The sequence below is a fragment of the Brassica oleracea genome, chromosome C5 (assembly GCF_000695525.1).
Source record: "Brassica oleracea var. oleracea cultivar TO1000 chromosome C5, BOL, whole genome shotgun sequence".
NCBI lineage: Eukaryota > Viridiplantae > Streptophyta > Magnoliopsida > Brassicales > Brassicaceae > Brassica > Brassica oleracea.
This window is the reverse complement of record NC_027752.1, coordinates 43,604,696-43,631,804: the sequence shown is the minus strand read 5'-3', so window position 1 is coordinate 43,631,804 and position 27,109 is coordinate 43,604,696. Positions and strand designations below refer to the sequence as shown.

The 27,109-nt window shown below is 37.6% G+C and overlaps 7 protein-coding genes, 2 long non-coding RNA genes and 1 pseudogene across 14 annotated transcripts; 6 read left to right on the top strand and 4 right to left on the bottom strand.

The window, feature by feature from the left end:
- Positions 1-241: 241 nt before the first annotated feature.
- Positions 242-7,787, bottom strand: LOC106343444 (MATE efflux family protein FRD3-like). Of its 3 annotated transcripts, none has more exons than XM_013782661.1 (13): positions 7,451-7,787; positions 6,974-7,359; positions 6,498-6,679; positions 6,283-6,418; positions 6,085-6,181; positions 5,659-5,759; positions 5,203-5,366; positions 5,027-5,098; positions 4,801-4,917; positions 4,548-4,643; positions 4,345-4,419; positions 4,184-4,230; positions 242-290 (listed from the first exon to the last, which is right to left on the bottom strand). In XM_013782661.1, the coding sequence occupies exons 1-13, from the start codon at positions 7,531-7,533 to the stop codon at positions 257-259; spliced, it is 1,590 nt and encodes a 529-aa protein (XP_013638115.1). In that variant the 5' UTR covers positions 7,534-7,787; the 3' UTR covers positions 242-256. The 3 variants fall into 3 exon arrangements, with proteins under 3 accessions (XP_013638115.1, XP_013638113.1, XP_013638112.1); XM_013782659.1 differs by lacking the exon at positions 242-290 and adding an exon at positions 4,025-4,088 and having other exon boundaries at positions 4,184-4,223; positions 4,338-4,419; XM_013782658.1 differs by lacking the exon at positions 242-290 and adding an exon at positions 4,025-4,088.
- On the top strand, positions 271-1,854 carry LOC106343446. Its single transcript, XR_001269962.1, has 6 exons — positions 271-510; positions 597-658; positions 752-862; positions 936-1,039; positions 1,135-1,256; positions 1,339-1,854. It is a non-coding gene; the product is annotated as an uncharacterized LOC106343446 (long non-coding RNA).
- LOC106343445 (F-box/kelch-repeat protein At5g38670-like) lies at positions 2,235-3,043 on the bottom strand. Its single transcript, XM_013782662.1, has one exon. It carries the CDS (start codon positions 3,010-3,012, stop codon positions 2,347-2,349), a length of 666 nt encoding a protein of 221 aa, XP_013638116.1. The 5' UTR covers positions 3,013-3,043; the 3' UTR covers positions 2,235-2,346.
- A 175-nt stretch (positions 7,788-7,962) lies between the features above and the next one.
- On the top strand, positions 7,963-8,358 carry LOC106293970. The gene is made up of 2 exons (XR_001260699.1): positions 7,963-8,123; positions 8,198-8,358. It is a non-coding gene; the product is annotated as an uncharacterized LOC106293970 (long non-coding RNA).
- A 2,826-nt stretch (positions 8,359-11,184) lies between these two features.
- On the top strand, positions 11,185-14,468 carry LOC106295658 (probable receptor-like protein kinase At3g55450). The gene is made up of 4 exons (XM_013731625.1): positions 11,185-11,342; positions 11,907-12,720; positions 12,808-13,065; positions 13,531-14,468. The coding sequence occupies exons 2-4, from the start codon at positions 12,055-12,057 to the stop codon at positions 14,293-14,295; spliced, it is 1,689 nt and encodes a 562-aa protein (XP_013587079.1). The 5' UTR covers positions 11,185-11,342; positions 11,907-12,054; the 3' UTR covers positions 14,296-14,468.
- A 1,457-nt stretch (positions 14,469-15,925) lies between these two features.
- Positions 15,926-16,501, bottom strand: LOC106292395 (annotated as a pseudogene).
- Positions 16,502-16,764: 263 nt separating this feature from the next.
- On the bottom strand, positions 16,765-17,661 carry LOC106292394 (glutathione S-transferase T3-like). The gene has a single exon (XM_013727985.1). It carries the CDS (start codon positions 17,659-17,661, stop codon positions 16,765-16,767), a length of 897 nt encoding a protein of 298 aa, XP_013583439.1.
- A 1,512-nt stretch (positions 17,662-19,173) lies between these two features.
- Positions 19,174-20,737, top strand: LOC106292725 (elongation factor P). 2 transcript variants are annotated; one of them, XM_013728372.1, is made up of 7 exons: positions 19,174-19,394; positions 19,478-19,558; positions 19,728-19,834; positions 19,939-20,016; positions 20,110-20,211; positions 20,311-20,392; positions 20,474-20,737. In XM_013728372.1, the coding sequence occupies exons 1-7, from the start codon at positions 19,256-19,258 to the stop codon at positions 20,590-20,592; spliced, it is 708 nt and encodes a 235-aa protein (XP_013583826.1). In that variant the 5' UTR covers positions 19,174-19,255; the 3' UTR covers positions 20,593-20,737. The 2 variants fall into 2 exon arrangements, with proteins under 2 accessions (XP_013583826.1, XP_013583825.1); XM_013728371.1 differs by having other exon boundaries at positions 19,179-19,394; positions 19,466-19,558.
- Positions 20,738-20,948: 211 nt separating this feature from the next.
- LOC106294774 (serine/threonine-protein kinase AtPK1/AtPK6) lies at positions 20,949-23,503 on the top strand. 2 transcript variants are annotated; one of them, XM_013730426.1, is made up of 6 exons: positions 20,949-21,032; positions 21,421-22,250; positions 22,336-22,418; positions 22,511-22,805; positions 22,885-22,989; positions 23,067-23,503. In XM_013730426.1, the coding sequence occupies exons 2-6, from the start codon at positions 21,660-21,662 to the stop codon at positions 23,373-23,375; spliced, it is 1,383 nt and encodes a 460-aa protein (XP_013585880.1). In that variant the 5' UTR covers positions 20,949-21,032; positions 21,421-21,659; the 3' UTR covers positions 23,376-23,503. The 2 variants fall into 2 exon arrangements, with proteins under 2 accessions (XP_013585880.1, XP_013585881.1); XM_013730427.1 differs by lacking the exon at positions 20,949-21,032 and adding an exon at positions 21,080-21,149 and having other exon boundaries at positions 23,067-23,375.
- Positions 23,504-23,958: 455 nt separating this feature from the next.
- Positions 23,959-26,884, top strand: LOC106294776 (serine/threonine-protein kinase AtPK2/AtPK19). 2 transcript variants are annotated; one of them, XM_013730428.1, is made up of 5 exons: positions 23,959-24,096; positions 24,607-25,416; positions 25,772-26,069; positions 26,155-26,259; positions 26,334-26,884. In XM_013730428.1, exons 2-5 carry the CDS (start codon positions 24,770-24,772, stop codon positions 26,640-26,642), a joined length of 1,359 nt encoding a protein of 452 aa, XP_013585882.1. In that variant the 5' UTR covers positions 23,959-24,096; positions 24,607-24,769; the 3' UTR covers positions 26,643-26,884. The 2 variants fall into 2 exon arrangements, with proteins under 2 accessions (XP_013585882.1, XP_013585883.1); XM_013730429.1 differs by having other exon boundaries at positions 23,960-24,096; positions 25,775-26,069; positions 26,334-26,840.
- The last annotated feature ends 225 nt before the right edge of the window (positions 26,885-27,109 follow it).

Below are 27,109 nucleotides of genomic sequence, written 5' to 3'. Positions count from 1 at the left end.
GTAAACACCAAAAGATAAGAGGGGACTTTCCTGAAGTACCTAGCCTAGCAAAACCTTTCCACAACGAAAATGTCTAGCCAAGCCTGCAGGGCTCCTTTATGCGTCAATATTAAGAAACACATAAATTAGTTTGAATAAACTATTTATCTTGAGTCTGTTTAAGAAAACAAGATAAGGGTCTTTCGAACAAAATGAGGAAACGCAAGAAACAGAAACCAAAAACGAAGAAAAACTAAAAAGACGCATCTCATTATAATCATCCATTCCACGGTCCTGTTCCTGTTGCCATCCTGCATAATTTCACAGGAGTCAAAGACTGCATGGTCTACCACAATGTGGCTTAGATACGATTTGCTAAAGGCCCGGTAGGGTCTAATATAAAATACCTACCTCTCTTACTAGTCTTATGTAAAAGAATGTAAAAGACTGCAAAGCATACCTGAGAAAGCATGGTCTCAGATTATCTGGTACAAAACCAGTTTTTACTGAGAGGATTCTTGAGCATTGGAGGTACTTACTTACTTCTTTCTTTAACCTTCTCTCTGGTCCTTGTGGAAATGTATTCTCATGATATCCTAATTTTGATGATTCCCCAGGATAAAAGATGGGAATGGGGAATCACTTTATCCAATATCATCTTTTCCTATCAACCGTACAGGTAAATCTTGTTTTCTATTTACTTAAATTATTTTTCTCTGTTAGTGTTGACATTCCCTAGAAATTTAATTTGGTGCGTGTGATGTCTGCAAAGGAGACACTGTTTTGTTTACACAGAAGGTTAAAGGGAGTGGGGAGATTATGGGGAGGAGAACTGTCGCTGGTCAGGTTGTTAAAGAAAGCTAAACAGCAACACACTTACACTGTAAGTATATTGATCATCAAGTCATCATTGTGTGATTAGACTGACTCATCTCATTTGTGTCTTTTTACCAAAGATTGAAGTGCTTTGCTGCGAGGGGATGCAGAAATTGCCTCCCTTGTACCCTTTACTAGTGAAAGGACGGAATATTTCCTTAATAGGTTAATGACCATGAGACAGGTGAGTGTCTTGAAAATGTTCGTTTTTAGTTTATGTGTTCTTCAGTCATGAGTCTTGCCAATTGCACATGCTTACGGGTTGGTTGCTTATTTTAGCGATGGGCTAATGAAGACGACAGAGTAAAAGTTCTTTCTGAAAAGCATAGCCGTGGTGCCACAGCAGCAAGAAAGGTTATGAGAGAAAGGAAAATAAAGTTAGGCTATATATGTACTAAAAGGTGAGTTGCTTTGTTGTTTTACACAAAGAGTTATATACTAGAGGTTTTGTTTTAGTGATCTTTCTGTGTTGTTTGTAACCAGATGGAAGACTTCAAAAGCCTGATCATGTGAAGAAGGCTGGCTTGTCAAGTAAAGACGAGAGGAAAAATGAGAATCAAACTCAGAGGTCTAGACAAGACAATCATTCACTTGTTGCTTCACAGGGGGGACATAAGAATCCAACCCAGTTGAGAAATATGAATCCCCCTTTCCACTCCCACAATTCCCATAGATATGCTCCTCGACCACACGTACGGTCCTCCACCACGTGCTCCTCGTCCATACGCTCCTTTTAGTTCACATCTTCCTCGTCCAAACATTCCTCATCTACAACAAAACCAATCAATCCAAAGACCACCAGCAGCTTTCTTCAACGGAAGACCTACTTCTAATGCTTTGCAGTAACACTCATTGGTACTGGTCTCGTTTGCAAGTAAACTTGAATTGAGTTTGCACTTTTCTTTTTTTTTTTTTAAATCTGGTTTCAAGGCCATAGGAAACACTCACTTCTTGGGTCTTCTCTGTAATACTGAAAGTTTTATCGGATCATAATTCTCTTGATTGATCATCCCTTTCTCAAGCTTTTTTTATCTTTCTAAAATAAGTTCCATTAAATTAACATAAAAGTAAAGCACAAGCTGTGCAGCCTCCTCTACAATCTCGTAAAAGTAAATATGGACTGCAAGTGAGAGATGGTGTGCAAAAACTATGCTTTCTTCCTCTCTAACTAAATATAATCTCGCATTACACCAATGAATGAATGAAAACATCTTATGTTTATGTGGTAATCGTTTTCAGGGAGATTTGTTGAAAGTGATTTATTCTCTTGCATTTCGACATCATATATATATATACTAAGAAGCAAGAGTTGATCAAGCGTATGATGATGACTTCAACCTGCTCTGTAAACTTTCATGACGTAAGTAAGGACCAAGATGGATGTAAAAGAGAACAAGGAGCAGAGAGACTTAATTAGAATTTTGAAAAAGCCATTCCAAAACAAAATAAAGGGTTAAAGAAAGACACCACCACATTCATCATCATCATCATTCAAAGCGTTACAGCAAGAACCTTAACGAACTGGGTTTCCACAGGGACTGTGAGCATAGTATCAAACCACTCAAGTTTGCCCCAACAATCTCCATTGCGTCTTTCAAGGGCTATCTCGGCACAATATATGGTCTCCCTTTGAAACAGGCGGTGAGTACTGAAATTGCAATTCCAGAAAACCATCATCTTTCCACCACCGTAACCCGTCAGTTTAACATAAGAAACATAACCATCAAGAGGACTAGGCAACTTAGGTAGGGCTACCAAACCGTTCAAATCTCTCCAGCTTGTGTTGTCGGAGTCATACCATGTCAGAGCACCGTCTTCAGAAACAGAGTAGAGAACATTATCAACCTCGCAGAAAGAACCTGGGCACATAATACCCGTGCTTGGATATTGTTCAACCAGGTCCCATCTACATTGCTTTGAATCGAAAGCAAACACGCCATCGAATAAAGTCACCACATGGAGCTTTCCGTCGATAAGATAATTGATTCTGGCGCTATCAAAACCACCACAGGAAGGGAGATCCCAAGTTTGGGTGTTTGTGTTGAATACCTCGAAGGAGCTCTTCCAGGAACCATCATCTTGATGGAAGCGTCGTCCGAGTACATATATCTTGCGATCAAGGAACTTGGCAGAAAGTTCAGTTAGCTCCACTGGCATGCGTGGAAGAGAAAGAAATTAGAGAGATAGAAATTATGGTCGAAAGAAAGAGAGCAAAGATTGTTTCCATCCTTGTAATTTTGGGAGCATACAATGCATATATCATTTTCCTCTTCTGTAGTTGGAGGTCTATTAGTACCCTCTAGATCGTTGATGATCAGATCAACGTCTGGTCTTGATGTTGCGTTTTGGTTATAGTCTTTGATAATTAGAGTAACTTGAAGATCATTAGTTAAGATATTTCTGTTGTCTCTTACTTCATTCATCACGTATTGGATAGTTTCTTCAATGAGGAATGTTGAATCGAGGTAATGAATGTCATGGTATGTTAACATGTATTCTACGCTCTCAGTTATTAAGTCATTAAAATTACCTTGTCTGTCGATAATAGATGATAGCTAAAAATCAATGATGGATTGTTGTGTGTTGGATCTGTGGATGCAGTAGTGTTTGCTTTGGGTAAAGAGTAAAAAGTGTAAAAAGTCAGAAGCAGTTGAAAATCTTTTAGAAAACATTTTCTAAATGTAAAAATGTTAAACCTGAAAAAGAAGAACACGGGAGCCTTTAATCTTAGAAAACAATTTAAATGCAAATCAAATATCCTTTTGTGTTTAAGAAAATATTAAACTAAGATTTGGTTAGATTGAGATGTTAAATTTGATATTGCTCATAACTTTTACAAATTTGATATGGTTGTATACTTACTAGTGCTCATCAAGTTTTTGAAGGAAACATCAAATTTAACAAACCCAATGACTGACTAATAACAGTTTCTTTGTTGTTCTTTGGTAAACACCAAAGATAAGTTGGGACTTTCCTCCCTAGCAAAACCTTTCCACAGAGAAAATGTCTAGCCAAGCCTGCAGGGCTCCTTTGGGCGTCAATATGCAGAAACACATAAATTAGTTTGAATAAACTATTTATCTTGAGTCTGTTTAATAAAACAAGATAAGGGTCTTTCGAACAAAATGAAGAAACACAAGAAACAGAAACCAAAAACGAAGAAAGACTAAAAAGATGCATCTCCTTATAATCGTCCACGCAAGAATTTCCACGGTCCGGTTTCTGTTGCCATCCTGCATAATTTCACACGAGTCAAAGACTGTATGGTCTACCACAATGGGGCTAGATACAATTTGCCAAAGGCCCGGTAGGGCCTAATATAAAATACCTGCCCATTCCTGTAATAGCACGGAGACCCATATAGATCGTAAGAGCATGATTAATCCGGAGTTCTTACATTGGGGTTCTTAACGGAATTTAAGAAACTGTTTCTTAACTTCCGCTAAGAACCCCATCCTAAAAATCCCGGGTTAATCATGCTCTAAGAGCTATCCATATTCCCACAAAACCGTTGGACTTTGCCATGTATATAACTGCTACAATGCTTACGGCCGCAACTCCTACCTGATTTCTCACAAGTCATCAACGAAGAAAAATCACTTCAAAGTGTAACAAAAATTTACGAAAAGAAAGAAGAAATAAACATTTAGCAAAATATAATAAAAATATATTGATTGATGAAAATAGTGTACCATGGAGTATGCAGTGTAAGCAAAATCAGATGCTCCAAAATTGACTCCGTCCAATACAAAAGTGAGTGAGTTTATTGGCTGTGTTGCTGCTACAAACTGATGTATCCCGACCAAAAATAATGTAAAATCGTATTAGCCATTAATTACTAGGGTTAATCCTTTTTGTTTACCGTATTTCTCAGCTCGAGTATGACATCAATGTGGATCTATTTCAATAGTATTTATTGTTAGTGTTTAATGGTAATATAAGTACCGGTATTCCAATGGCTATGAGATGTATAACGGCAGGATCCTTGGAGAATACCCCGGAACCGAAGTATAGACCCAGTCCGACAAAAACGGACAGTCCAAGTCCTAACGCAAAACTCATCTGCATTTCAAATTCATTTGTTTTAATTACAGTTTTTAAAAAAAGATTAAGAAGAACATTTGGTATCGTTCTAGAACTATTACTATAAGAAGATGAATAAATATCTAACCTGTATAACACGTGATGCAGCAGCAGACACTTTGTTGTAGTCCTTTTCGGCAAAATTACAAGCCAGAATCGCCTAAAAGAGATTTAAATTATACGATTAATTTCTATATGCAACTTGATCGAACCATATTAAATACACTATGCAAGCATGATAACTTAAATAATAGTTGATTATACCTGACCAGCAACGGCAAGACCATCGGCGAGCATAGAAGACGTTAACCAGACTTGTAAACAGATCTGAAATGCAGCCATTGGTGTCGTTCCAAGCCGAGCCGCCATTGATGCTGCTAAGGTCTGACAAAATGTCACAGCTATGGTTCTTGCCCGCATTAATCCCCCTTTTATTTTGGTGGCACAAACGTGTTAGATAACCACATTCATTTTTGTTTTCTTAATACCCATTTTGTAGATAAATACTTTCCGTCACTACTCCAGAATAAAAAGTAAAACCATATACGGCCCTATGAAATTGAATATTTGATTTTTCAGAAGCACAATTGAAAATTTTGAAAAACAAACGAAATCATGTTTTCACGTTACTTTAGAAAAAAGTTGTTTTTTTTCTTAATTAGCAATAAGCTTTTACTTTGATCATTGCAAGAAAAACAACTTTATTAAATGTGTCCCTACCATTTCTAATAAACTTTCCGAACTGTAGGTCGCCAAATTTTGGTGGCATCAAATTAACTTCTTTAGCGAGGCGAATCAACAATATAAGAAGCATGAAGTACCTTCACACAAAGGAAACAGTTAGTTTTGTTCGTTTAGATTCTGTGATCAGAAATCTTGAAATCTTGACTAATTTGTTAAGTTTCCTGAATTTTCAAGTTAAAATAAATTGCTGATAAGTGCATTAACCCAAATAATTTATATTCTCACACACTCTTTAGTCTTTAGAGATTAAGGTTCATAGTCCACCAATCTCTATAGAATCCTAATATAATTCTCACAGAAACTTATATGCGTCTAGCGGTACTCAATTGAAGCAAGTCTTGGGTTTTCCTAGTTTCAGTTTAACATTTGCATGAGTGAAAAAAAGCGAGAGTTTTCTCTTACTGAGAAATGACATGAGCAATGGCGGCGCCGCTGACGCCAAGACGAAGCACAAATATGAAAATGGGGTCGAGAATGATATTGAGACCATCTGATGCAACTGTTTCATGTTTCAATATGAAATTGTTATATTAGACTCAAGATATGGTGATATGTTATAGTAAGAAGGTTATTTCAAGATGATAAAAATTAGCAACTTACCAGTAGCATAGAGAGGAGTTTTGGTGTCCTTAAAGCCACGGAAGATGCCTTGCACTGAAAGCGACAAAAGCAATGCAGGAGCACCTAATGATCGTATGGTCAAGTACTTTTGCGCTGGTGATAAAACTGCCGAATTCTAATAATCGGAAGTGAACTCAAATTAGTTAAACATTTTGGCTATCCAACCATGTCTATTTATGTATATAATTTTATACCGGTTTAACTCCCATGATGCCTATAAGCACCTTCGAACTGAAAATCAAGACAATAGCTTGCACAAGGCCTAGGGTCAACCCTATGATCATGGCCGTTGATGCCGATTTGATAGTCTTCTTTCCTTTCTTATTTGCTTTGTTTCCGTTGTTTGACTTTGTATCCGAAGTTAGTTTCACGTCAACTTAACAAAACAAGATTAATTCGTTACATTTTTTCTCGTAAACACTGTTTAGTTTTTTTTTCAAAAAATATTTAGCTAGGTGTAAACTTAAATTACAAGAGGTGTAAACATAAACGTGCACAAACTAATCCGTTTGCATTCGACGTTTATGTCTCAAAAAATGTTTTAATTTTAATATACATACATAAACAAGAAAGAAGAAAGGCATAGGTATATCAGAATGTTGAATAAAATTAATCATTTTTTAAAAAAAAAAAAGAAAAGCGAATGAAAATGAAAATTAATGAGATTTACCTGGCGTTTGCTGCGGCTGGTTTTTGTTGTTACTTGTGGTTGACGCAACGCCTTTTTCCAAGGAATCTTGAATAGCCAAAGTATTTGCATGAACATTCTTGGCTTTGTTTGCTTCTTCTTCTGCTTCTTCTTCCTTCATTTTTTCCAATGTGTCTTCCTCAGCGACAAAGGAAGTTGTGACGCTCACAATTGGGAATATCGTGATTCTAGAAGCTTGTTGGAATATCGCAATGGATACTCCAACCGCTGCTAGCTCAACCGCTCCTAAACGTCCTATAAAAGCAGTGTCAATCAGAGAGGCTACTGGATCAGAAGCTAAAGCTAAAGCCGCTGGAAAGGCCATGCTTAGTATCTCTCGCCCAATTGCATCCATACTGAATACATGGCTGCAAGTTCATATGTATAAATATATATAAACGTTACACATCATTTTTTTCTTTAAATTGAATTTTCTTCGTGTCATGTAAACACACTTACGTTAAATCTTTGAAGATAACAAGAAATGGGATCGGCCTGATCCCGCTGGCTGGAACGGAATTAAGATCACCAGTTTCCGTCATCGATCGACTTCTCCTCTTGGAGACTACTGTCTTTGTACTTGTCGTGTCTGAAAATATCCCAAATGTTTTCAAAGAATTGAGTGAGCAAAGGGAACGTTGATATGAGAGACTATATGTACAAATAAACGTATGTGTATTTATAGAAACGTGATGGCATGCATATCTTTGTATTTAATTTGAAAGAAGTGTCTGATATCTTTGTTCTATATTTGCTGAAAAATAAAATAAAGGTTTCCTTTCCTAACTCATTTATGCTCTTTATTTGCGTCCAAAGTCCAAACTATATGAAACTGTATTAATAATACTTATAGGACTTTTTGATTGCACTTCTTGATTAATTTTAGTAAAGTTTTTTAAATAAATTGGAAAAATATGGTCCTCAAACACACAAAAATATGGTCCTCAAACACACAAGAATATGGTACTGAAGCCCAAACCCCTGTGGACCGTCAGGGCGTTTGCCGTTGCATCAAAAATGCTATCGGAGGAGTCTCTTTCTCTTCTAACAACCTCAACAATGCTCAGTCTCTGCCTGCTAAGTGTGGTGTGAATCTCCCTTACAGTATCAGCCCTTCCACCAACTGCGACAGGTAAAACAAGAACCAGCTCTGTAAATGAAAACAATAATCTCAACCACTTATTCTGTTTTTCGTTTTGTTTACAGTATCAACTGAGAGAATGAAGAAAAGGAAGCTACTACTATTACTACAAGAACTAAGAAGTCAGTAATAAATTAGAACGTATGGTTTGCTACTTACCTACGTTAATGTGTGATGTATCGTCACTTCTATGTTCTTGAGAGTTATAATAAACTATCAACATGCATTTCCTTATGATATGAGACCAAATTAAACTATTCTCGACGTTCCCTCAGTTACAGTTAACACTCAAACAAACGATTATAAAAATTGAGTGTTCCACGTTAAAATTACGACCAAATGTAAAAAGATTCGTTATGTTTTGTTAGTTGTTACCAACCAAAAATCCACTTCGAGCTGAACCAGCTTCCACATTGCATGAAGTAAACCTATTATATGCAAAAATTCAATACTTTATACACCCACAAAACCTAAATTAGGAATTTAGTTTTGGGTTATCGTTATGGGCCTAATAAGTTATTTGTATTAAACGATTGGTGGCCTTGATAGAGTTTGGTTATCTCTCTCTGATCCTTCTTATTGAGTAAAACTGAATACAAGATGAACAAGAAGCTGATAAAGTGAATCTCAGATCAGGATCTCATGTCGATCTCAACCTGAAGACTCAACACGATCTCATCGTGAGGAAGGAAGACTCATGGCGTCTCACTCTTTCTACAACATCATATGTTTATCAGGCCTCCGCCTACATATACTTGAGTAAGATACTTGGTATCTATCAGGCCTCCGCCTAAATATAACTTATTTTGCATGGGACTACAAGGACCAGCATAGAGCCCATCAACTCCTCTTTGCTGCCCTGAAGTCGAGAATCTAATGCACATGAAACAGTAACACAGACATGAAAAACATGAATAAGCGAAGAAATGATTAGTATGCGCCTCTATAGTTGAGGAGTCCTGATAAGAGTGGTAAAGAGAATGATAGCTTACCTTCTTTTAGATGATTCAATAACCATTATTTTTAATGTAGCTTTATTGCATCTTATATTGATTCGTCGATTTGTTTTATGAAATATCAATAAACATTTCTATTAATCCAATCAAATGATCATTATCTCATCAATGAGATGATTGAGTTATGATAATATAAAAGAACATTGGTTAAGAAGATCAATATATTTCATGTATGCGTAAAATTTATCCTTACAACTTGAAGAATTTCTTAAAATTTACCAATACTTACAAAAAACACAAACCACTTTTTGCAAATTCACAATTTGGCCAATTATCACACATGAAATCATTAGAGTAGAATAGTATTTTGTATTAACAGTGGATATTTATTCTCACCAGTGAAATAATAATTAGTCAAACGTGAAAATCATTATCTATGTGGCTTGTTCAAAAACATTCCAAAGTAAAGCCGACCTCGTTCAAACCCATAATTATATATTCCAACAAACTTCAAAAAGTCTACTTGCATAATGAGAAAAGTATACGCCGAAAAAATAGATAGACCAGAAAAGTATTAAACTGGGTATCAACAGAAACGTGCATACTAGTGTTGAATATTATCCTAGTTATTCAATCTAATTTTTTTATTTATTTTTCGTTTTTGTAATTTGAGAGAAACTGCCTAGAGACAGAGAAGCTATCTCACTTGAAAGATGAGTAACTTTCACAAGGTAAATGTCAAGATGAGTAACTTTCACAAGGTAAATGTCGTCATATTAGACTATTAGTCGCAGCCTACGGATATGATGTGGAAAGCCGAGAGTTACTACAAGAAAACTTTCGGTTCTATTTCAAATATTTGTGAATATGAGGGATGGATAGTGTTAAATCTGGAAGTAGATGGAAGAGGAGAGGTGAAAAGATGGAGAGTGGTTTGAAAGGACCCCACGTGTCCTCTGCTGTCTGATTTTTGTTTGAGTTAATAAAAAGGTTCAGTCGCACGCGTGCGTGCACGGCGCGTGTGCTTAACCTTTTTTTCTAAAATTTTCCTTTAGCAAGACGTGACAGGTTATCAACCGTTGGTAAGGCTCAATGTGATCTAAATGAACGGTTTTGATATAGGGGTCAACAAGCTATCTAATTAGCCATTTGACCAGTAAACAAAACCCAATTAGATGATGATGCTTACTTGCCTATTTTAATTATTGAACAAAAACAAATAATTTTAGTTTTCCAAGTTTGACCGAGATGTCGCTATAATCGATGGCCCTCTTTACTGGAAATCTAGGCTTTGCTTTGATTTTACAACTTTGCCTCCTCTTTATCAGTTTCTTTATTAAATTACTCTCTCCATTTCATAATACTTGATGTTTTATAATAGTACACAAATATTAAAAAAATTACATTTTTCTAGAAAAATATTTTAAAGATATAATTTTAAAATTAGTTAACCAATTATAAAAAAACTATAAAATCTAATTGGTTGAACAGTTTCTAATAAAGTTAAAGTTAATCTTAAAATCTCAAAACTTCATGTAAATTGAAACAAAACAAACCTTCTAAAACATTATCTATATTGAAACGGAGGAAGTATTAATTTAGGAATAAATGAAAAATTCATTTGAAATTATAAATAAATGGTCCATGTCGTCGGTGTTAGATTGATTCAAAACAGACTTTAGAACGTAGGGAAAAAAAATTATCTGTGTTGTATATGATGCATCAATTGCCATTATATGTAAATAAATGTATTTTAGGATCCAACATTTTCAAGGTAGTATATTTACATAATTTATATGAATTTTGATATTTTTAGCTGCTCTTTGAGTGGAATGTATATTTGTTTTGTAAAAAGAAAAAGAATTATAATATTGTATATGATAAATGTGACGAGGTTATAAAGAAGAAAACAAAAAGTGAAGGGGGCAAAAGATGAATAATATAAAAAGGCAAAGAGAGAAAATTCCAAAATAGTTAGCTGAGGAATTGAATTAAGATTAAGTAAATTAATTACAAATCTTTGTATATCTGTTTTGGTTTGAACTTTGACCACTGCCTCATCTGGGTCCCACCTATCTCTCTCTAATATCTCTCACTTTCCTAAACAGACCATTCCTCTCATGAGTTTCCTTTCTTTCTCTGAAATTTCCGATTTCATTTTCACTCTTCTTTGAATCTCCAACTCTCTCTCTCTGTCTCAACGCAGTTTCACCTTCGTCTCCTAAGAGTTGTATTGGCTTCTTGTTCCTCCCAGGTTTGAACAAAGAACTCTCATCTATGCGTTTGATTTGTTTCTAGATCGAATTTGTTTTTCTTTTTTTCTTTCGGATAACAAACTTTAACATGAACAGATTGTGATTTTGTTTCACTGAGAAAAACTCTGATCTAACTAATTAACTCTGTTTAAAAGTAGAAAATAAATATCTGAATTGAGTTTTTAGCCAATGATATAATTTTCCTGGATTTATTGTTTCTTGTCTTTACCGGGAGATTAATCTAATGTACATGTTGTCTATTAAACATATCGAAAACGTGTCTTAAGATTCTAAATATTGCATCTTTAACAATATTTTTAGCTGTTTTATTGATAAAAATTAGGGTTTTTATAAGGAACCATCATATGCTTTCTTAAACCACGAGATCTAATCCATTTCTACGAAAGTTTGAGCTCATTGTTTTCTCTTGAGACAGGTTCTATGTCCATCGATCTAACACATGCATGAACGGATCTGTTTTTTTTTTTTTTAATAAATAATTATGCCTATATGTTTGTCTCTGTTGCTAAAAAAGTTTGTGTGTGTGTTTTAATCATTTTCAGATGAGTTTGTGAGTCTAGGCTTCAGTTATTGCATCATCCCTAGTTATACGCTTTCAAAGGATCGAGCTTTATGTATAGAAGAAGCCCTGTTTTATCCGTAGAATCAAAGTGGTAACTTCACAAAAAAACAAATTGGAAAAAAAAAAGGATGGTGTTAGGATGTTTCCCTTTGAAAAGCAAGAAGAAACGTGGCGGCTCGGTTTCTATGAAGAGGTTAGATCTCGAAGAAAGCAAACCAATTGCTTTACCGGAGCCACCTAAACCTCCAAGCCGTAATCTACAATCAGCTCCTCCGAGTTTCAGAACCAGAGTGAAGCCAGTTCACTCCTCCAGCAACGGAGATACTAGCAGCAGAGCGAGAGTGATGTCTGCTCCTTCAAGCATCCACGGTACAGCGGAACGTGACTTGCTCGCAGGAGTTTACCACGAGGAGCAAGACGAACAACAACCTAGAGACCCACGTATCTCCACAAAAGAACCTACCCCACAACCACAACCGCTTCCACTACCGTCTCCAAGAACCGGCTCTTCGTTGAAGAACTGGGGAAGCTTTAAATCGTTTAACGGAAGCAGCGGGAGGTTATCTGCATCAGCAGTATCCGGACCTCTCCCTTTGCCACCAAGCGGCTCCGTTAGAAGCTTCTCGTACGATGAAGTGGTCTCCGCTTGTAGTGCCTTCGCTACGGACCGTTGCGTCTCCGAAGGTCTTTCGTCTGTTATGTACATGGCTTCGTTTGGCGACGAGGCTGCTGCTTCGACTACAAACTTAAAGAAGGTCGAAGCAACTGTTGTACGTCTTCACGTTGTAACTCAGGTAAAACTAAAACATTCGTTTGTTATGTTTACCATATAATATACCTTTGTGTGTTTTTGTTCTTACTATTTATTTGTTGTGCTGCAGAGTATCAGGGAGTTTACTAACGAAGTGAACACCTTGGCGTCGCTGCAACACCAGAATCTATGTAAGCTGGTGGGCTATCACGCACGTGATGGATCTGACACGAGGATGTTGGTGTACGAGAGGCTTGCTCTTGGAAGCTTGGACCGTTTGTTACACGGGAGATCAGATGGTCCTCCTCTTGATTGGAACACTAGAATGAAGATCGCGTTATGCGCAGCTCAGGGGCTAACCTTCTTACACGAAGAAGGCCCGTTTCAGGTACACACAACAAAACCACATCAACATCGTGGAAACTAGTAGTTACTTGTGACCATGGTTCTAAAAATAAGTCAGGGGCTGCAACTCAGTCCTGTCCGAAACAATTTTTTTTATTTAAATCCGATTTATTTGACAGCAAATTGGTTAAAATGGTTAAAACAGTGCTAAACTAGTTAAATCGGTTTAAATCGATCTAAATCTGCTAAATTAAGCAGTAAAATTAGTACAAAACCACAAATTTGTTTAATATTTTTTTTGTTTAGTATCTAATTTTGATAATTCATCAAAATAATTTTATAATTAAACTCAAAACCTAAAATAACTTATAAATATGTGAAATATATATAAAATAAATCGATAATTGATTAAGCTCCTAATAATTTGTCTAGTTGTTAGTCCTCTATGACTAGAGATTTCTTGAACATTTCTTGTGTGTACTGATCATTTTTGTCTTGTGTTGAACAGGCAATGTACAACGAATTTTCAACGGCTAATATCCAAGTGGACAAAGATTTCAGCGCGAAGCTATCCGGATACGGTTGCGTAGGCCACGCGCCCGAGACAGAGACCTCAAACAGTTCAGCACTCGCGAATCTCTCAGTCGAGACACTAGAGAGAGGAGTCTTAACACCGAAGAGCAACGTGTGGAGCTACGGAATAGTTCTCCTCGAGATGCTGACGGGGCGCAAAAACATGGACGGCTCGTACCCTAAAGAAGAGAGGAACCTTGTGAAATGGAGCAGAGCTTTTCTAGCCGACGACTGCAGACTCTCGCTTATAATGGACCCTCAGCTCAAAGGCCGGTTCCCCGCGAAGGCCGCGAGGAGCATAGCGGATATAGCACAGAGATGTTTGCAGGCGGAGCCGTCAGAGCGTCCGACGATGAGAAACATCGTCGATCAGCTCAAGATCATACAGGACATGAAGTACTCGTGCAGGTTCCCGTTGCGAGAACCCGCGCCGGCCGCGGTGGGGAAACATATGGGGAGATCGAGCAGTTTGAACACGATTGTTTGGACTCCTGGGGTGGCAGGGGCTGCGCCGAGGTCGAGCTTCTCGCCGTCGCCTCCGGCGAGGCGGCCGTCGGTTTCGCCGACAAGGGGACGGGGGTTGGTGTTCCCGCCGGTGTTTCCGGCAAGAGTGTGTTCGTCGTTGGAGGAGATGAGTAGGGAGGAGGTGAGGAGGTTGTCTTCGGTCAGTGGTAGGAGAACTAGTCTTGAAGGGTTTTGATTTGTTTATATCTCTCATTTGTTTTTTTTCTTCTTTTTATTGGCTTTGATTTGTTTTCTGGATTCCAAATATATGAAAGTTTGTTTTTCTTTTTCAATGTTGAATCCGAACGTCGAGAGAGAGGGAGTGTGTTGTTGTTGTTGTATATAATGAAACTTTCTTCTTCAGACAAATACAGATTCGAAGTATTTTACACAATTTACAAAGTACACTTCGGTAGTTAAAAACTGAAGAAATGGTTATCTCAGCAAAACCGGAAATGGTTATCTCAGCAAAACCGGATAATTCAATTTAACCGAAACAAATATAGATTCTAAGAGCAGCAATAAGACAAAATTTTGAGTTCTTACCTTTTTTTATTATTATTTTTATACTAAGAAACAATGTTAAGAGACAATAGCAAAAATGCAGATTATTGGTAGAAACTTTATGTTGTTTCTTAATAAATAAATTATTTATGTTAATAAATAATAAATGTGTTTAAAATAAAACATATAACATTAAAATTACAAAATTGCTAAAAAATTATAAAAAAACCTGAAATTATAACATTAAAAAGTTTAAAAGAAAACATTCAAGACATAAACTAAAAAAAAGAAAATTATACAAACATCATAAATAAAAGCAAACAAACATTTTATTCAATTCATAGAAACTTATAAATTATATGTTATTTGGAAGATGTCCGAATTTAGCACATATATTTTCAATCAAATCATTTTTAATTGTTGATGGGCTTGTCTATTCCGAACTTTTGTTTGACGATCAATTGTATTGCCGAGATTTGTAGCCATATCGACGGAATATGTAAGATCCACATCTTCTCCTTGTTGAAATTCTAAAACGTCATACTGAGTGAATGAATCTCGTTCATTTTCGACAATCATATTATGGAGTATGATACATGCTCTCATAATATTTGCAAATTTGTCTTTATCCCATAAATTAGATGGATTTTTGACAACGGCGAATCTAGCTTGCAGGACTCCAAATGTACGCTCAACATCTTTTCACACAGCTTCTTGAGTTTTAGCAAATAATGAAATTTCCGGACCCTGTAGTAGTCGGATATATTGAATTAAAGTCGCCCATTTCGGATAAATACTATCTGTGAGATAGTAAGCCAAATGGTATCTTGTGATATTTGTTGTATCAATCTCCCGTGATGCTTATTGTTTTAGAAGTATACATCTTGTGATACTAGCTTGTTTTCTTGTGGAAGAAACAAGCAAACCATGTGACCCTTGAGTACATCTTGTGATACTAGCTAGCTTGTTTTCATTGGCAAAATAGCATCGTCACGAGCACACAGAACATGTGATACTAGCTTGTTTTCATTGGCAAAATAGCTTCATTTGATCATTAAATACATTTAAAAATCATTACAAATCCTATTCATTACATTACACATTAAACATGAGCACCATTACAAATCTGATTCATTACAACAACCTTGATCAGCCAATTACAAATCCGATTCATTAGAGTCATTAAACAAAACCAGACAGAGAGTTCATTAGAGTCATTACAAATCCGATTTATTACAACAACCTTGATCAGCTACTTGATCATTAACGTCATTACACATCACACATTACTAATCCGATTCATTACAAAACAGCAAGCTGATTTAGTTAAATATGAGCACCATACCTATTAGAACTAATACAATAACCAATACACCAACAAAGTACCCAAAGCCATTGGTAAACCTTGATTTCTTCTTAGCTAACTCACACACTATCTTCTCTAGCCTAACCAGCTTCTGCTCAGTGCCATTATGGAGATCTTTAACCTGGTTAAGTTGTGTCTCATAGTCACTCAAAAAGGTTAGATAATCTACCTTTTCAGCCAATTTAAGTGTGTGTATCCCTTGCTCTCATCTCCTCCATAACCACCACATCCCACCATTTCCAAACATGGTACTCACCATCATCAACATTCTCACACGTGTAGTATCTTCTACCTGGATCATTTCTAGTGTAAGATGTTGCTAGAAGAGGTTGACCACCACAGTAGCATGTCTGCGGGAATCCGAACTCAACCTCAGGTTGAGGAGGGTACTGAACCGCTCACCATTATTGTAGCTTAACTCTGCTTGGTCCTGACGAATAAGATATTTTGTTTCGCTGTAACCACTGTCTACTGTGTCCCCACCATACTCCTCTGATTCAGAAGGCTGGGTATAGCTATAATCATGTCTCATGTTTAACTTAATCTGAAAATAATTTACAAGGTAAATATTAGATAGACATTTAAGCAACCAGGAAGATAGACATTTATTTATAAAGATCGACATCCATTTATTATAAAGTAGAAAGCAGCATTAACATAAGTGATTCATTTATAAAGATATACATTTAAGCAACCAGGAAGTACATTCATCATAAAAAAGATAATACAAAGTACTTAAAACATAAATTAAAGACATAGTTATTATAAAGTAGAAACATAGTTAGGAGATAATTCTTAGAAATACTCGGCGAAAAGCTTATTCTTAACAACTTCTTCAGCCTCACTTAGTGGTTCTTGTTTGGCAAGGAGAGTGTCTAGTATGGCCAGCTTTGACAATTTCTCCTTCATCGCCAAATCCTCCTTCTTCATTTCCCAAATGCTCGTATACTCAGCAAGAGACTTCCCTTGAGCATTATTCCTTTTAGCTTTTGCAGCCTTGATACCTTCAGGCCGGATCTCATAATCACCAACATTGGTGTTTGAAGTTTGGGAACCTGTCTCACCAGTTTTTCTCTTTGAACTGCTAGTAGCTTTAGGAGTGTTAAGGTTAAGCCATTTCTGTTCATACCTCAACACACACCACGCATGCTCAAGGGTAAACTTCGTGTTGTGATCAGAGTAGAAGATGTCATGAGCCACCTTGAGAACATCATTGTCATTCTGACCACTGCTAATTTGTCTCTCTGCAGCCGCAAATGCGCCACATAACTTGTTAGTGAGATCATTGATTTTGTACCACCTCTGCTTACAATGGAGATGCTCTCTCTTTTCACCACCCTCTCTAGCATGAGGACTTGCTGCATAATATTCTCCTACTCGTTTCCAGAGGGTCCCTGACTTTTGTTCATTTCCAACAACAGCATCCTTAGATGTGTTTAGCCACACACTGATTAGAACCTCGTCATCAGCTGGGGTCCATTTCCTTCTCTCCCTATGGTCCACTGGTGTGTCTTCAGGTAGAGTTGGAGCGTCAGATTGTTGTGAGCTGAAAGGAGGGATTTCTGATGCTCCAATGTTAACCCTAGAATGAAAACTCTCATAAGAAAAGTTTTTATGGAGAACATTTTCTTGTTGACTGTTAAGAAAGCCTACATAACTAGAAGACTGACTATATGTATTCCTTGAATCCATAGCAATAAGAACATAGAAAGGATTATAGAAGAGAAAGCGGAATGGTTACTGGTTTTAGCAAAGAAGAGAGAAACAAGATGATGGAGATTATATGATAGAATGAAGGATGGTTGGGGTTTAATAGGTGAAACTGTAAAGTGTAATAACTTCGAAATAATAATGACTAACCATTAACTATCAAAGTCTTATCAGAAGTTATTACACATTACACAACTAAAAACCTATCAAGTATACTTACAAGTTTAGTAAATTAAAAGGGGATTTGGTTTCAAACAAACTACACTTCAATCAAACTAACGTCTAATTAAGCATTAACACAACAGTCAAATGGTAACTGTCTAACTACGCATTGGAGCTAACATTAACAACTACAAGTAACTGTCTAATTAAGCATTAACAAACGTCATATTACTCAAGTTATTCTTGTTTGCGGTACATTATTTGGTCTTCTGGAAGCGTAAACTTATAGGTTTCTGTCTAACTAACAAACGTCTTCTGTCTAACTAACCATTAACAGGTCTTCTGTCTAACTAACCAACGTCTTCTGTCTAACTAACCATTAACAGGTCTTCTGTCTAACTAACCAACGTCTTCTGTCTAACTAACCATTAACAGGTCTTCTGTCTAACTAACCAACGTTATATTACTAAGCATATCACTCAAGTTATTCTTATCATACACATGGGCTTTCTGCTTCTGAACCGCTTATGAATCTCGTTTTTCTTTTTTGAATTCAACAGAATCGGATCCTAAATGAAATCAAGCATCAAACCTATCTAACTAAGCATAAACCACAACAGTCAGAATTGTTATGTTCATACGAGAATGACGAACCAACATTTTGAAAACCCTAAATCTACACTAATTTTCAATTTAATTTACTCTAACACCAAGCATACAATCACAAACGGCAATCATATCATCACAACAAAAAGCAACCAAACCCAAATACGAAGGAGATAAATCGACAATGACAACAAAATCCTCTAAATTTCAAAACGGAGGAGGAACACATACCTTGTTTAAATTGGAATCGGTGGAGAAGCTTTGGATGAGACAACAAATCGATGTGGAGTGAGCGCAATCAACGAGAAGATTTTCGATTTGGGCATGAAATCGGCGGCGAAGCTATGGCGAAATGTTTCGCCGTCGAGAGAGATTTGGGGGAAGACAAAAAAGAGAAGTCCGAGCCGCGACTTTCCCCTACTCGATTTGAACACCCAATCTGCAGCTGCCACATGGAACTTAAGGACGAATGCGAAAACTTCTTAATTTAAGGTCCGTTTGTATTGATTTTCATTGTTTTTGATTTAATTTTTGACCCATAAACATTAAAAAATGGGCCTAAGAAGCGCCGATAATGTTGTTCTAAGTATTGTATTACAATTTACAGAGTACACTTTGGTAGTTAAAAACCAAAGAAACGGTTATCTCAGCATAACCGGATAATTCAATTTAACCGAGTTTCGGTTCGGTTTGTTGCTCTTTGTTTCCTTACGGCGGTTTTAACTTTCTTCCTTCCTTTCCATTGAGATCTTATCCAAAAGTATTTTTCAGACAGCTGCTTTATCTTCTCGCCGGCGAGAGAACAAAAATGGCGGGAAGAGCGGCTTTCTCTGTATCTTCGTCTCCTTCACTCTGCATCCCTTATTCAACTACTTCGCTCTCACTATCTTTCTCGAATCGATCGGCACTCTCTGTGCGGATCTCTCCTCGAACCAACAAGTTTCCCGGTTAGTCTTCTCTCCTGCACTCGCTTTTGATATGGATTGATTTAATTTTTTTTCTTTTAACTCCCGCGAAGTTGAGTTTGTAGGGGTTTGCTGCTCTTTGTCTGCTAATGACATCAAAGCCGGAACTAATATTGAAGTCGATGGTGCTCCTTGGCGTGTGCTTGGTAATCCTTCTGATTAAAGGTTTTTATTTTCTGAAATTAAAGATAATGTTACTAGTCGGTTTGATTGCATCTAATATCTGCTTAAAAGATGTACTAGTCTGACATGTTTTGGTTTTCATAAATTACAAGACTTTTGAGTTTGGTCTCTGTTTTTTTTTTCTGGGGGCAGAGTTTCTTCATGTCAAACCTGGAAAAGGTGCGGCATTTGTGAGAACTAAGATCAGGAACTATGTTAATGGTAGCACAGTGGAGAGAACTTTTCGTGCTGGAATCTCTGTAAACATCCTATCTCTCTCTCTCTCTCTCTTTCGTTTTGTATCGTAGTTCTTAACGAATGACACCTATATTTGATTATGATTGGATTCTCGTGTGTTTTATAGGTCGAGGAAGCAAATGTATTCAAAGAAACCAAACAGTTCACATACAAAGACGGGTCTCAGTTTGTTTTCATGGATTTGGTATGTCAATACATTCTCTTTCTTCTTCGTTTAAAACAATGGTTGTTGTAATGATACGATTCTCTTCGTGTTCTTCAAAATCTTCTTCTACAGAGCACGTACGAAGAAACACGTCTCAACGAATCTGATATGGGTGACAAGACGAGATGGCTCAAAGAAGGAATGGAATGCAGTTTGCTGTACTGGAAAGACAAGGTAACACACACTCACACACACATTTTAGTCTCTCAGTCACTACTTCACAATCGAAGCGGTGATAATGATATATTTGCTTCTTGTCTTGGTTTTTGCAAGGTCATCGATTTCGAACTACCAAACACGGTTACGCTCAAAGTAGTTGATGTTGATCCTGGCCTTCGTGGTGACACTGCTCAAGGTAATAAATGTTGCACAAAATCTCTTGTGTTTTGTTGGCTTAATCAAACCTTAAACCTGCTGGTGTGGTGGTTGTGTATAGGTGGATCAAAGCCTGCGACAGTGGAAACGGGTGCAGTTGTTACCGTACCACTCTTTGTTAACATAGGTGAAGAAATTTTGGTGGATACCAGAACCGGTATGTACATGAACCGGGCGTGAAACCGTGTCTACACCTATTTAATCGGGATCCTAAATGCAAACCGTCGAGGCTATTATAATCATTTTTGTATGTATATGCAAATATGCAATGTTCGAAATGAGGATATACTGTATGTTTTTTTTAAAAAAAATTTGAACACCAGAAGTTTATTTAGATCAATCAAGACAAAAATCGTATTAATTTAACGGGTCCTACTTTAAACTAAGTAAACCACAACCATAACATCAACTAATGGGCTAAGTAAGGGCCGGCCCACTACCACAAAAAAAAGGTGGGTGGACAAACAAATCTCCGCCGCACATTTAGCTAGTTCGTTATTGTTCTCCCAATAGGATATCGCCACGTGTTCTCTCCCCTAGATCTAACGATGCTTCTCTCTTAAAGTCCTCCTCCTGTCCTTTGTTTCGTTTCACGTCTCCTTCTTCAGCCATCCTCTCTGGTAAATCATCTCTCTCTCTCTGATTGACTTTCACTCGCAGAATCTAAATTTTCTAGGTCGATATAAATTATAGAAATTTGTGTATTGTCTCGACGACACGAAACATTATACGTTCAGGTCATAGTTTATCCCTAGATCTCGATTTGCTTGAACTTCGTAACGATTAGATCTGATTTTATTACAATTTCAGCTCCTTTTCTTCGTGGGTTTCGTTTTTACTGCGGAAAGTTTGAGTCTTTGAAGCTGTGTAGGTTTTATATTCATTCTGAATCCGCAAATTGTATAGCTTTTGGGGGTTTAGTGGGACTTGCTTTCAAAATGCTGTGCTTCAGATTTGATCTGTTTATGTTTTAGCCTCTAAATTTGTGAATGTTCACTGTACCTGCAGAGCTTATAAAACCTTCATGGCATTTGCGCACTTCTGCAGCATCGAATGTTTCCTTAAAATCGGGAAACAACAAGCGCTTTTTCTCCTTGTTATTGGTTTGCCTATTGCCACCACTCGTTCTAGTCAGTTTTCTCCGCATTAACCCACCCTCGGTACATCATCTCTCTCTCACCACTCTGGTGAACTCTTCTTGAAGCTTTCTCTGTGGTTCTGTATCGGTTCTTTTTTAGTTGTAAGTTATGGTTTCATCTCACCGTCCTGTCCCCAACAAAACCCGCAAACAGCAGTATCTATCTCTCAGCCCTTCGGATTCTGTCTTGAAAGATGATGATGTTGAGCTCGATTTCTCTGATGTCTTTGGCCCACTCCCTGAAGAGGCCGGTGATGTTGCCTTCGACGAGCCTGCTGTTATCTACACTCGTTCCCACTCTTTGGTTGGCCCGTCTTCGATCGGTAGCCACTCTTTTAAGCTGAGCAAGCTTACCTTAAGAGAGACTGAGGACTCAGTTGACTTGGTGGAGTGTCTTGAAAATGAATTCTCTGGTGGTGACGACGTTGACAGTGAGAGATCTCCAGAGTGGGAGCTGGTGGTGAAGGTCCCTGGCGTGGTGGGACTTGATGATTTTGAGGTTATGAAGGTTGTAGGGAAAGGTGCGTTTGGGAAAGTGTACCAGGTGAGGATGAAGGAAACATCTGAGATATATGCGATGAAGGTCATGAGAAAAGATAAGATTATGGAGAAGAACCATGCTGAATACATGAAAGCTGAGCGCGATATTCTTACCAAAATTGATCATCCATTCATTGTTCAACTTAAGTACTCCTTTCAGGTAAAAGAAACTCCACTTCTATCTCTTTGCATCCTAGTGGTATGGTTCAACTCATGGTGATGTACATTCCTTTTTTTGTGTGCAGACTAAGTATAGGCTCTATCTTGTGCTTGACTTTATAAACGGAGGGCATCTTTTCTTCCAGCTCTATCATCAAGGGCTTTTCAGGTTTCGTTTAGTTTCTTTTTCAGTTACTTTTGGAGATTCACTAGAATTTTGCAAGGCTTGACGAGTTCGATGTTTTGTTTTTTTTTTGGCAGAGAGGACTTGGCTCGTGTGTACACTGCAGAGATTATCTCTGCAGTTTCCCATCTCCATGAGAAAGGGATAATGCATAGAGATCTCAAACCCGAAAACATTCTCATGGACGTAGACGGCCACGTGATGCTAACTGACTTTGGATTAGCGAAGGAGTTCGAAGAGAACACAAGATCAAACTCCATGTGCGGGACTACTGAGTATATGGCACCTGAAATCGTTAGAGGAAAAGGTCATGATAAGGCTGCTGACTGGTGGAGCGTTGGGATTCTTCTCTACGAGATGCTCACAGGAAAGGTAAAAAGCCTTACTCATTCATGCCTGGTGATATAAGTGTGTTGTGTGATACCATTTTTTTGGTTTGTCCTTTTTGCAGCCACCGTTTATGGGGAGCAGAGGAAAGATAGAGCAGAAAATTATAAAGGACAAGATCAAGCTTCCGCAGTTTCTATCTAGTGAAGCTCATGCCTTGCTGAAAGGGGTAAGGAAGCATGCAACCCTTAGCCATTGGTATATATAAGACCAAATCTGATTGTGAGTTTAAAATGAATGTATTAGTTGCTGCAAAAAGAGCCAGAGAGACGACTAGGAAGCGGACCTAGCGGAGCAGAGGAGATAAAAGGGCACAAATGGTTCAAGGGGTTGAACTGGAAGAAGCTGGAGGCAAGAGAAGTGAAGCCAAGTTTCAAACCGGAGATATCTGGAAGACAGTGCATAGCGAATTTCGACAAGTGTTGGACTGAGATGTCTGTGTTGGATTCCCCAGCAAACAGTCCAAGCTCGGATCCTAAGGTCAATCCGTTCACCAACTTCACGTATGTCAGGCCTCCTCCATCATTCCTTCAACAGTCCACAACGACTCTGTAGAGAATGAGATAACCTTATGTTTCTTTTCTACATTTGAAGTCTATTATTGTAAGGTAATAAGATATGAGTTGCTTGAACCATATATTAAGTGGAGTAAACTTAATAATCTCCCGAAATAATTTTCTAAACATGATTGTTGAATTTGAATAAAATAACGTTTGATGGGGTTTTTATAAATAATTTATTGTTGAGTAAAGCATGTAGTTTTAGTGTTTTGTTGTGCTTAGAATCCACAATGTTGGTGATAATGATTGTAAACACTTTGAAATATATTCAAGGGTTTATGATAATGATTGTACCTATTTTGCTTGAAAAACATGTGATCTTAAAAGGAAGAATATATGTAAAATTTTATTTCCAAAATTACATTAGTCTAGTGCATCCCCTTTAGTTGCCTCTATGGAACTAGACAAATTAGTTGGCTTGCAAAAACAAAAAAAAAAAAGGGAAATAGACAAGTATTCGTAATAAATAATAAAATATTCAAAAAAAAACCTCCGCCGCGTTAAAACAACTTGGCAACGATCTTCCAATAAAAATCGAACACGTGTCGAGATCCCTTGATCCCTTGATCCACGATGCTTCTCTATTGTTGTGTAATAACATAAAGGAGGCACGCGCCTTAGAAACCTGTTGGAAGCAGGTTTGGGATTTCTAGCGTTTCCTCTTTAAAATCTCCTAATCTCCTCCTTCCTCACGCATCTTCTCTCCTCTCCCTCTGGTAATCTTCTCTCTCTCTCTCTTTGACTTTTCTCCCCTCAGAGTTTTGATTCCTTTACTTCATCTTTTGTTTCTACGACACGAAACCTTTGTTTAGTTCAGGTCATATATGTTTTAATCTATATCTGGATTTGTTTGAATTTTGCATGTGTTACCTCTTTTCTTGATTTACAACTAGATCTGAATTATAGAGCTTCGAGTTTTCGTTGTGTCTCCTCGTGAATTATAATTCTGCTTTTAACGATTCTGAATAAGGATTTTATTCGAGATTTGTCTTCTCATTGAAAAAAATTATATAAATATTTCTGGTGGGAGGAATGATCCTGTAAATAATATTCGGTCGGTGCCAAATTTTCTTATTTTATGTTGACTTTAGTTTTTTTTTTGTAATACAAAAGGAATCTTTTCACCTGCTTTTGATATTATGGTCAATTCTCTGTGATTCAATATTTTGATATGATGATCATGTCTCTTAGCATCTGACCTTGTGAATTTTTTGATGAACTTGCAGAGCTTAGAGCACTTTTATGGCATTGGAGCACTTGTGCAGCAACCTCTGTTTCCTTGTATTAGGGAAACAACTAGAGCTTCTCCTCCTCCTCAACATTGGTTTGAGTCTTCTCCTCATTAACAGGACACCCTAACCAATCTGTTGAAAAGCTTTTTAAAAAAATATGGTTTCCTCTGAGTGTCCTGTTGCCAAAAAAAACGTGACCGGGAAACACCTGTTTCTAACCATCACCCCACCACACGCTGTCTTGAAAGAAAACCTCGAGCTTGACTTCTCTGACGTCTTTGGTCCACTCCCCGAAGACTCCACCGACGTTTCTTTCGACGAGCGGGCTGTTATCCACAGCCGATCCCACTCCTTGGTTGGACCCTCTCTGATCACTAGTCATTCTTTCAAGCTCAGCAAGCTTACCTTACGAGAAACCAACGACTCTGTCGACTTGGTGGAATGTCTCGAAGGTGAATCCTCTGACAGTGAGAAAGCTGTGGAGAAGGTCTCGGGTGTGGTAGGTATCGAGGACTTTGAGGTTTTGAAGGTTGTGGGACAAGGTGCGTTTGGGAAAGTGTACCAAGTGAGGAAGAAGGAGAGTTCCGAGATTTACGCGATGAAGGTTATGAGGAAAGATAAGATTATGGAGAAGAATCATGCTGAGTATATGAAGGCTGAGCGTGATATTCTTACGAAGATTGATCATCCCTTCATTGTTCAGCTTAAGTACTCCTTTCAGACAAAGTATAGGCTCTATCTTGTGCTTGACTTTATCAACGGAGGGCATCTCTTCTTCCAGCTCTATCACCAAGGTCTTTTCAGGTTTGGTTTTAACTCCTTTGTTCAACTATTGCCCTGTTCGTTTACCTGTCGCACGACATGCGACATGCCAACTGTGACAAGTTGTTATTAGTTTTGCTGCGACATGCCAACTGTGACAAGTTGTTATTAGTTTTGCTGTCGCGTGAGGTCACAGGTTATTGTTCGTTTGGGTGTCGATCGCTGAAGAAATTCAGCGACCAAAAATTAAATATTTTTTGAATCCTGCGACACGTAAACAAACATGATTTTAGTCACAAGTTGTAGGTCACGCGACACATAAACGAACATGGCATATATTTGGAGTTTCAGTGTAATTTTGCAAGGCTTGACTAGTTTTTTTTTATTTTTGTGTCAGCAGAGAGGACTTGGCTCGTGTGTACACTGCGGAGATCGTCTCTGCTGTTTCCCATCTCCATGAGAATGGGATAATGCATAGGGATCTGAAACCTGAGAACATACTAATGGACACTGATGGACACGTGATGCTAACTGATTTTGGATTAGCAAAGGAGTTTGAAGAGAACAAAAGATCAAACTCAATGTGTGGGACTACTGAGTATATGGCACCTGAGATCGTTAGAGGAAAAGGGCATGATAAGGCTGCTGACTGGTGGAGTGTTGGGATTCTCCTCTATGAGATGCTCACTGGGAAGGTAAGACAAGCGTAATGTTGTCTTGGTCTTTGTTTTAGTTCATAGCTTGGATGTGTTGTGTGATGACGTTTATTTACTTCTTCAGCCACCGTTTCTTGGGAGCAAAGGAAAGATTCAGCAGAAAATAGTGAAGGACAAGATCAAACTTCCACAGTTTTTGTCAAATGAAGCTCATGCGTTGCTCAAAGGGGTAAGTTATCATCATCTTCATGCAAGCACTTGTATGAGAATAAATCTGATTGTGAATTTGTAATGGATGTATAGTTGTTGCAAAAAGAGCCAGAGAGACGACTAGGGAGTGGACCAAGCGGAGCAGAGGAGATAAAAGGGCACAAATGGTTCAAGGGAATGAACTGGAAGAAGCTGGAGGCTAGGGAAGTGAAGCCAAGTTTCAAGCCGGAGATATCTGGAAGACAGTGCATAGCGAATTTTGACAAGTGTTGGACTGATATGTCTGTGCTGGATTCGCCAGCAAGCAGTCCCAGCTCGGAATCTACGGCCAACCCTTTTACCAACTTCACGTATGTGAGGCCTCCTCATTCATTCCTCAACCAAACCACATCGACTTCGTAGAGGAAAGATGGGTTTATGGAAATACATTGTTTTTATGTTTGATAAAAAGATACATAATCTGATGTTGTGTTTCTATTATTTCTTCTCATGCTTGTCAAAACCATTGTGGTTGTTTCTTTCTCAACATGTACATTCGTTTTTACCTTTTCATCAAACTGTATTTATACTATTAAACTAATCAAGTTAGAGTGCATGCAAGTGTCTGAAACATGTAATATGAATATGAAATTTAATATTTAATCTACATTTGACCAAGAAACCTATCTTATGTTGGATATATATATGAGATCTTGATAGAAGAGAAGGAATTGTTTTGATTGAGAACATAATACTAAATTATTGAACCAGAGCAGCTAAAATTGACCATTGACCCTTGTAAACAATGCAAAACGTTGAAAACACACAGATAAGATGATAGCGACGTTGCTTTCGGACCAAACTGGTCGTCTAATAATGTAATGTAAAAG

Excerpts from the sequence above, each read along its gene's own strand:
- LOC106343445 (XM_013782662.1), bottom strand. The coding sequence starts at position 3,012 with ATGCCAGTGGAGCTAACTGAACTTTCTGCCAAGTTCCTTGATCGCAAG.
- LOC106343444 (XM_013782659.1), bottom strand. The coding sequence starts at position 7,533 with ATGACGGAAACTGGTGATCTTAATTCCGTTCCAGCCAGCGGGATCAGG. Across the intron at positions 4,224-4,337 it reads GGGAATATGGATAGCTCTTA|CGATCTATATGGGTCTCCGT; the intron begins GAGCATGATTAA and ends ATCATGCTCTTA. Across the intron at positions 4,089-4,183 it reads GCTATTACAGGAATGGGCAG|GATGGCAACAGAAACCGGAC; the intron begins GTATTTTATATT and ends GAAATTATGCAG.
- LOC106295658 (XM_013731625.1), top strand. The coding sequence starts at position 12,055 with ATGGTGTTAGGATGTTTCCCTTTGAAAAGCAAGAAGAAACGTGGCGGC. Across the intron at positions 12,721-12,807 it reads GTCTTCACGTTGTAACTCAG|AGTATCAGGGAGTTTACTAA; the intron begins GTAAAACTAAAA and ends GTTGTGCTGCAG. Across the intron at positions 13,066-13,530 it reads ACGAAGAAGGCCCGTTTCAG|GCAATGTACAACGAATTTTC; the intron begins GTACACACAACA and ends TGTGTTGAACAG.
- LOC106292394 (XM_013727985.1), bottom strand. The coding sequence starts at position 17,661 with ATGGATTCAAGGAATACATATAGTCAGTCTTCTAGTTATGTAGGCTTT.
- LOC106292725 (XM_013728371.1), top strand. The coding sequence starts at position 19,256 with ATGGCGGGAAGAGCGGCTTTCTCTGTATCTTCGTCTCCTTCACTCTGC. Across the intron at positions 19,559-19,727 it reads TGCTCCTTGGCGTGTGCTTG|AGTTTCTTCATGTCAAACCT; the intron begins GTAATCCTTCTG and ends TTCTGGGGGCAG. Across the intron at positions 20,393-20,473 it reads TCGTGGTGACACTGCTCAAG|GTGGATCAAAGCCTGCGACA; the intron begins GTAATAAATGTT and ends GGTTGTGTATAG.
- LOC106294774 (XM_013730426.1), top strand. The coding sequence starts at position 21,660 with ATGGTTTCATCTCACCGTCCTGTCCCCAACAAAACCCGCAAACAGCAG. Across the intron at positions 22,806-22,884 it reads ACGAGATGCTCACAGGAAAG|CCACCGTTTATGGGGAGCAG; the intron begins GTAAAAAGCCTT and ends TCCTTTTTGCAG. Across the intron at positions 22,990-23,066 it reads CTCATGCCTTGCTGAAAGGG|TTGCTGCAAAAAGAGCCAGA; the intron begins GTAAGGAAGCAT and ends TGAATGTATTAG.
- LOC106294776 (XM_013730428.1), top strand. The coding sequence starts at position 24,770 with ATGGTTTCCTCTGAGTGTCCTGTTGCCAAAAAAAACGTGACCGGGAAA. Across the intron at positions 25,417-25,771 it reads TATCACCAAGGTCTTTTCAG|CAGAGAGGACTTGGCTCGTG; the intron begins GTTTGGTTTTAA and ends TTTTTGTGTCAG. Across the intron at positions 26,070-26,154 it reads ATGAGATGCTCACTGGGAAG|CCACCGTTTCTTGGGAGCAA; the intron begins GTAAGACAAGCG and ends TTACTTCTTCAG.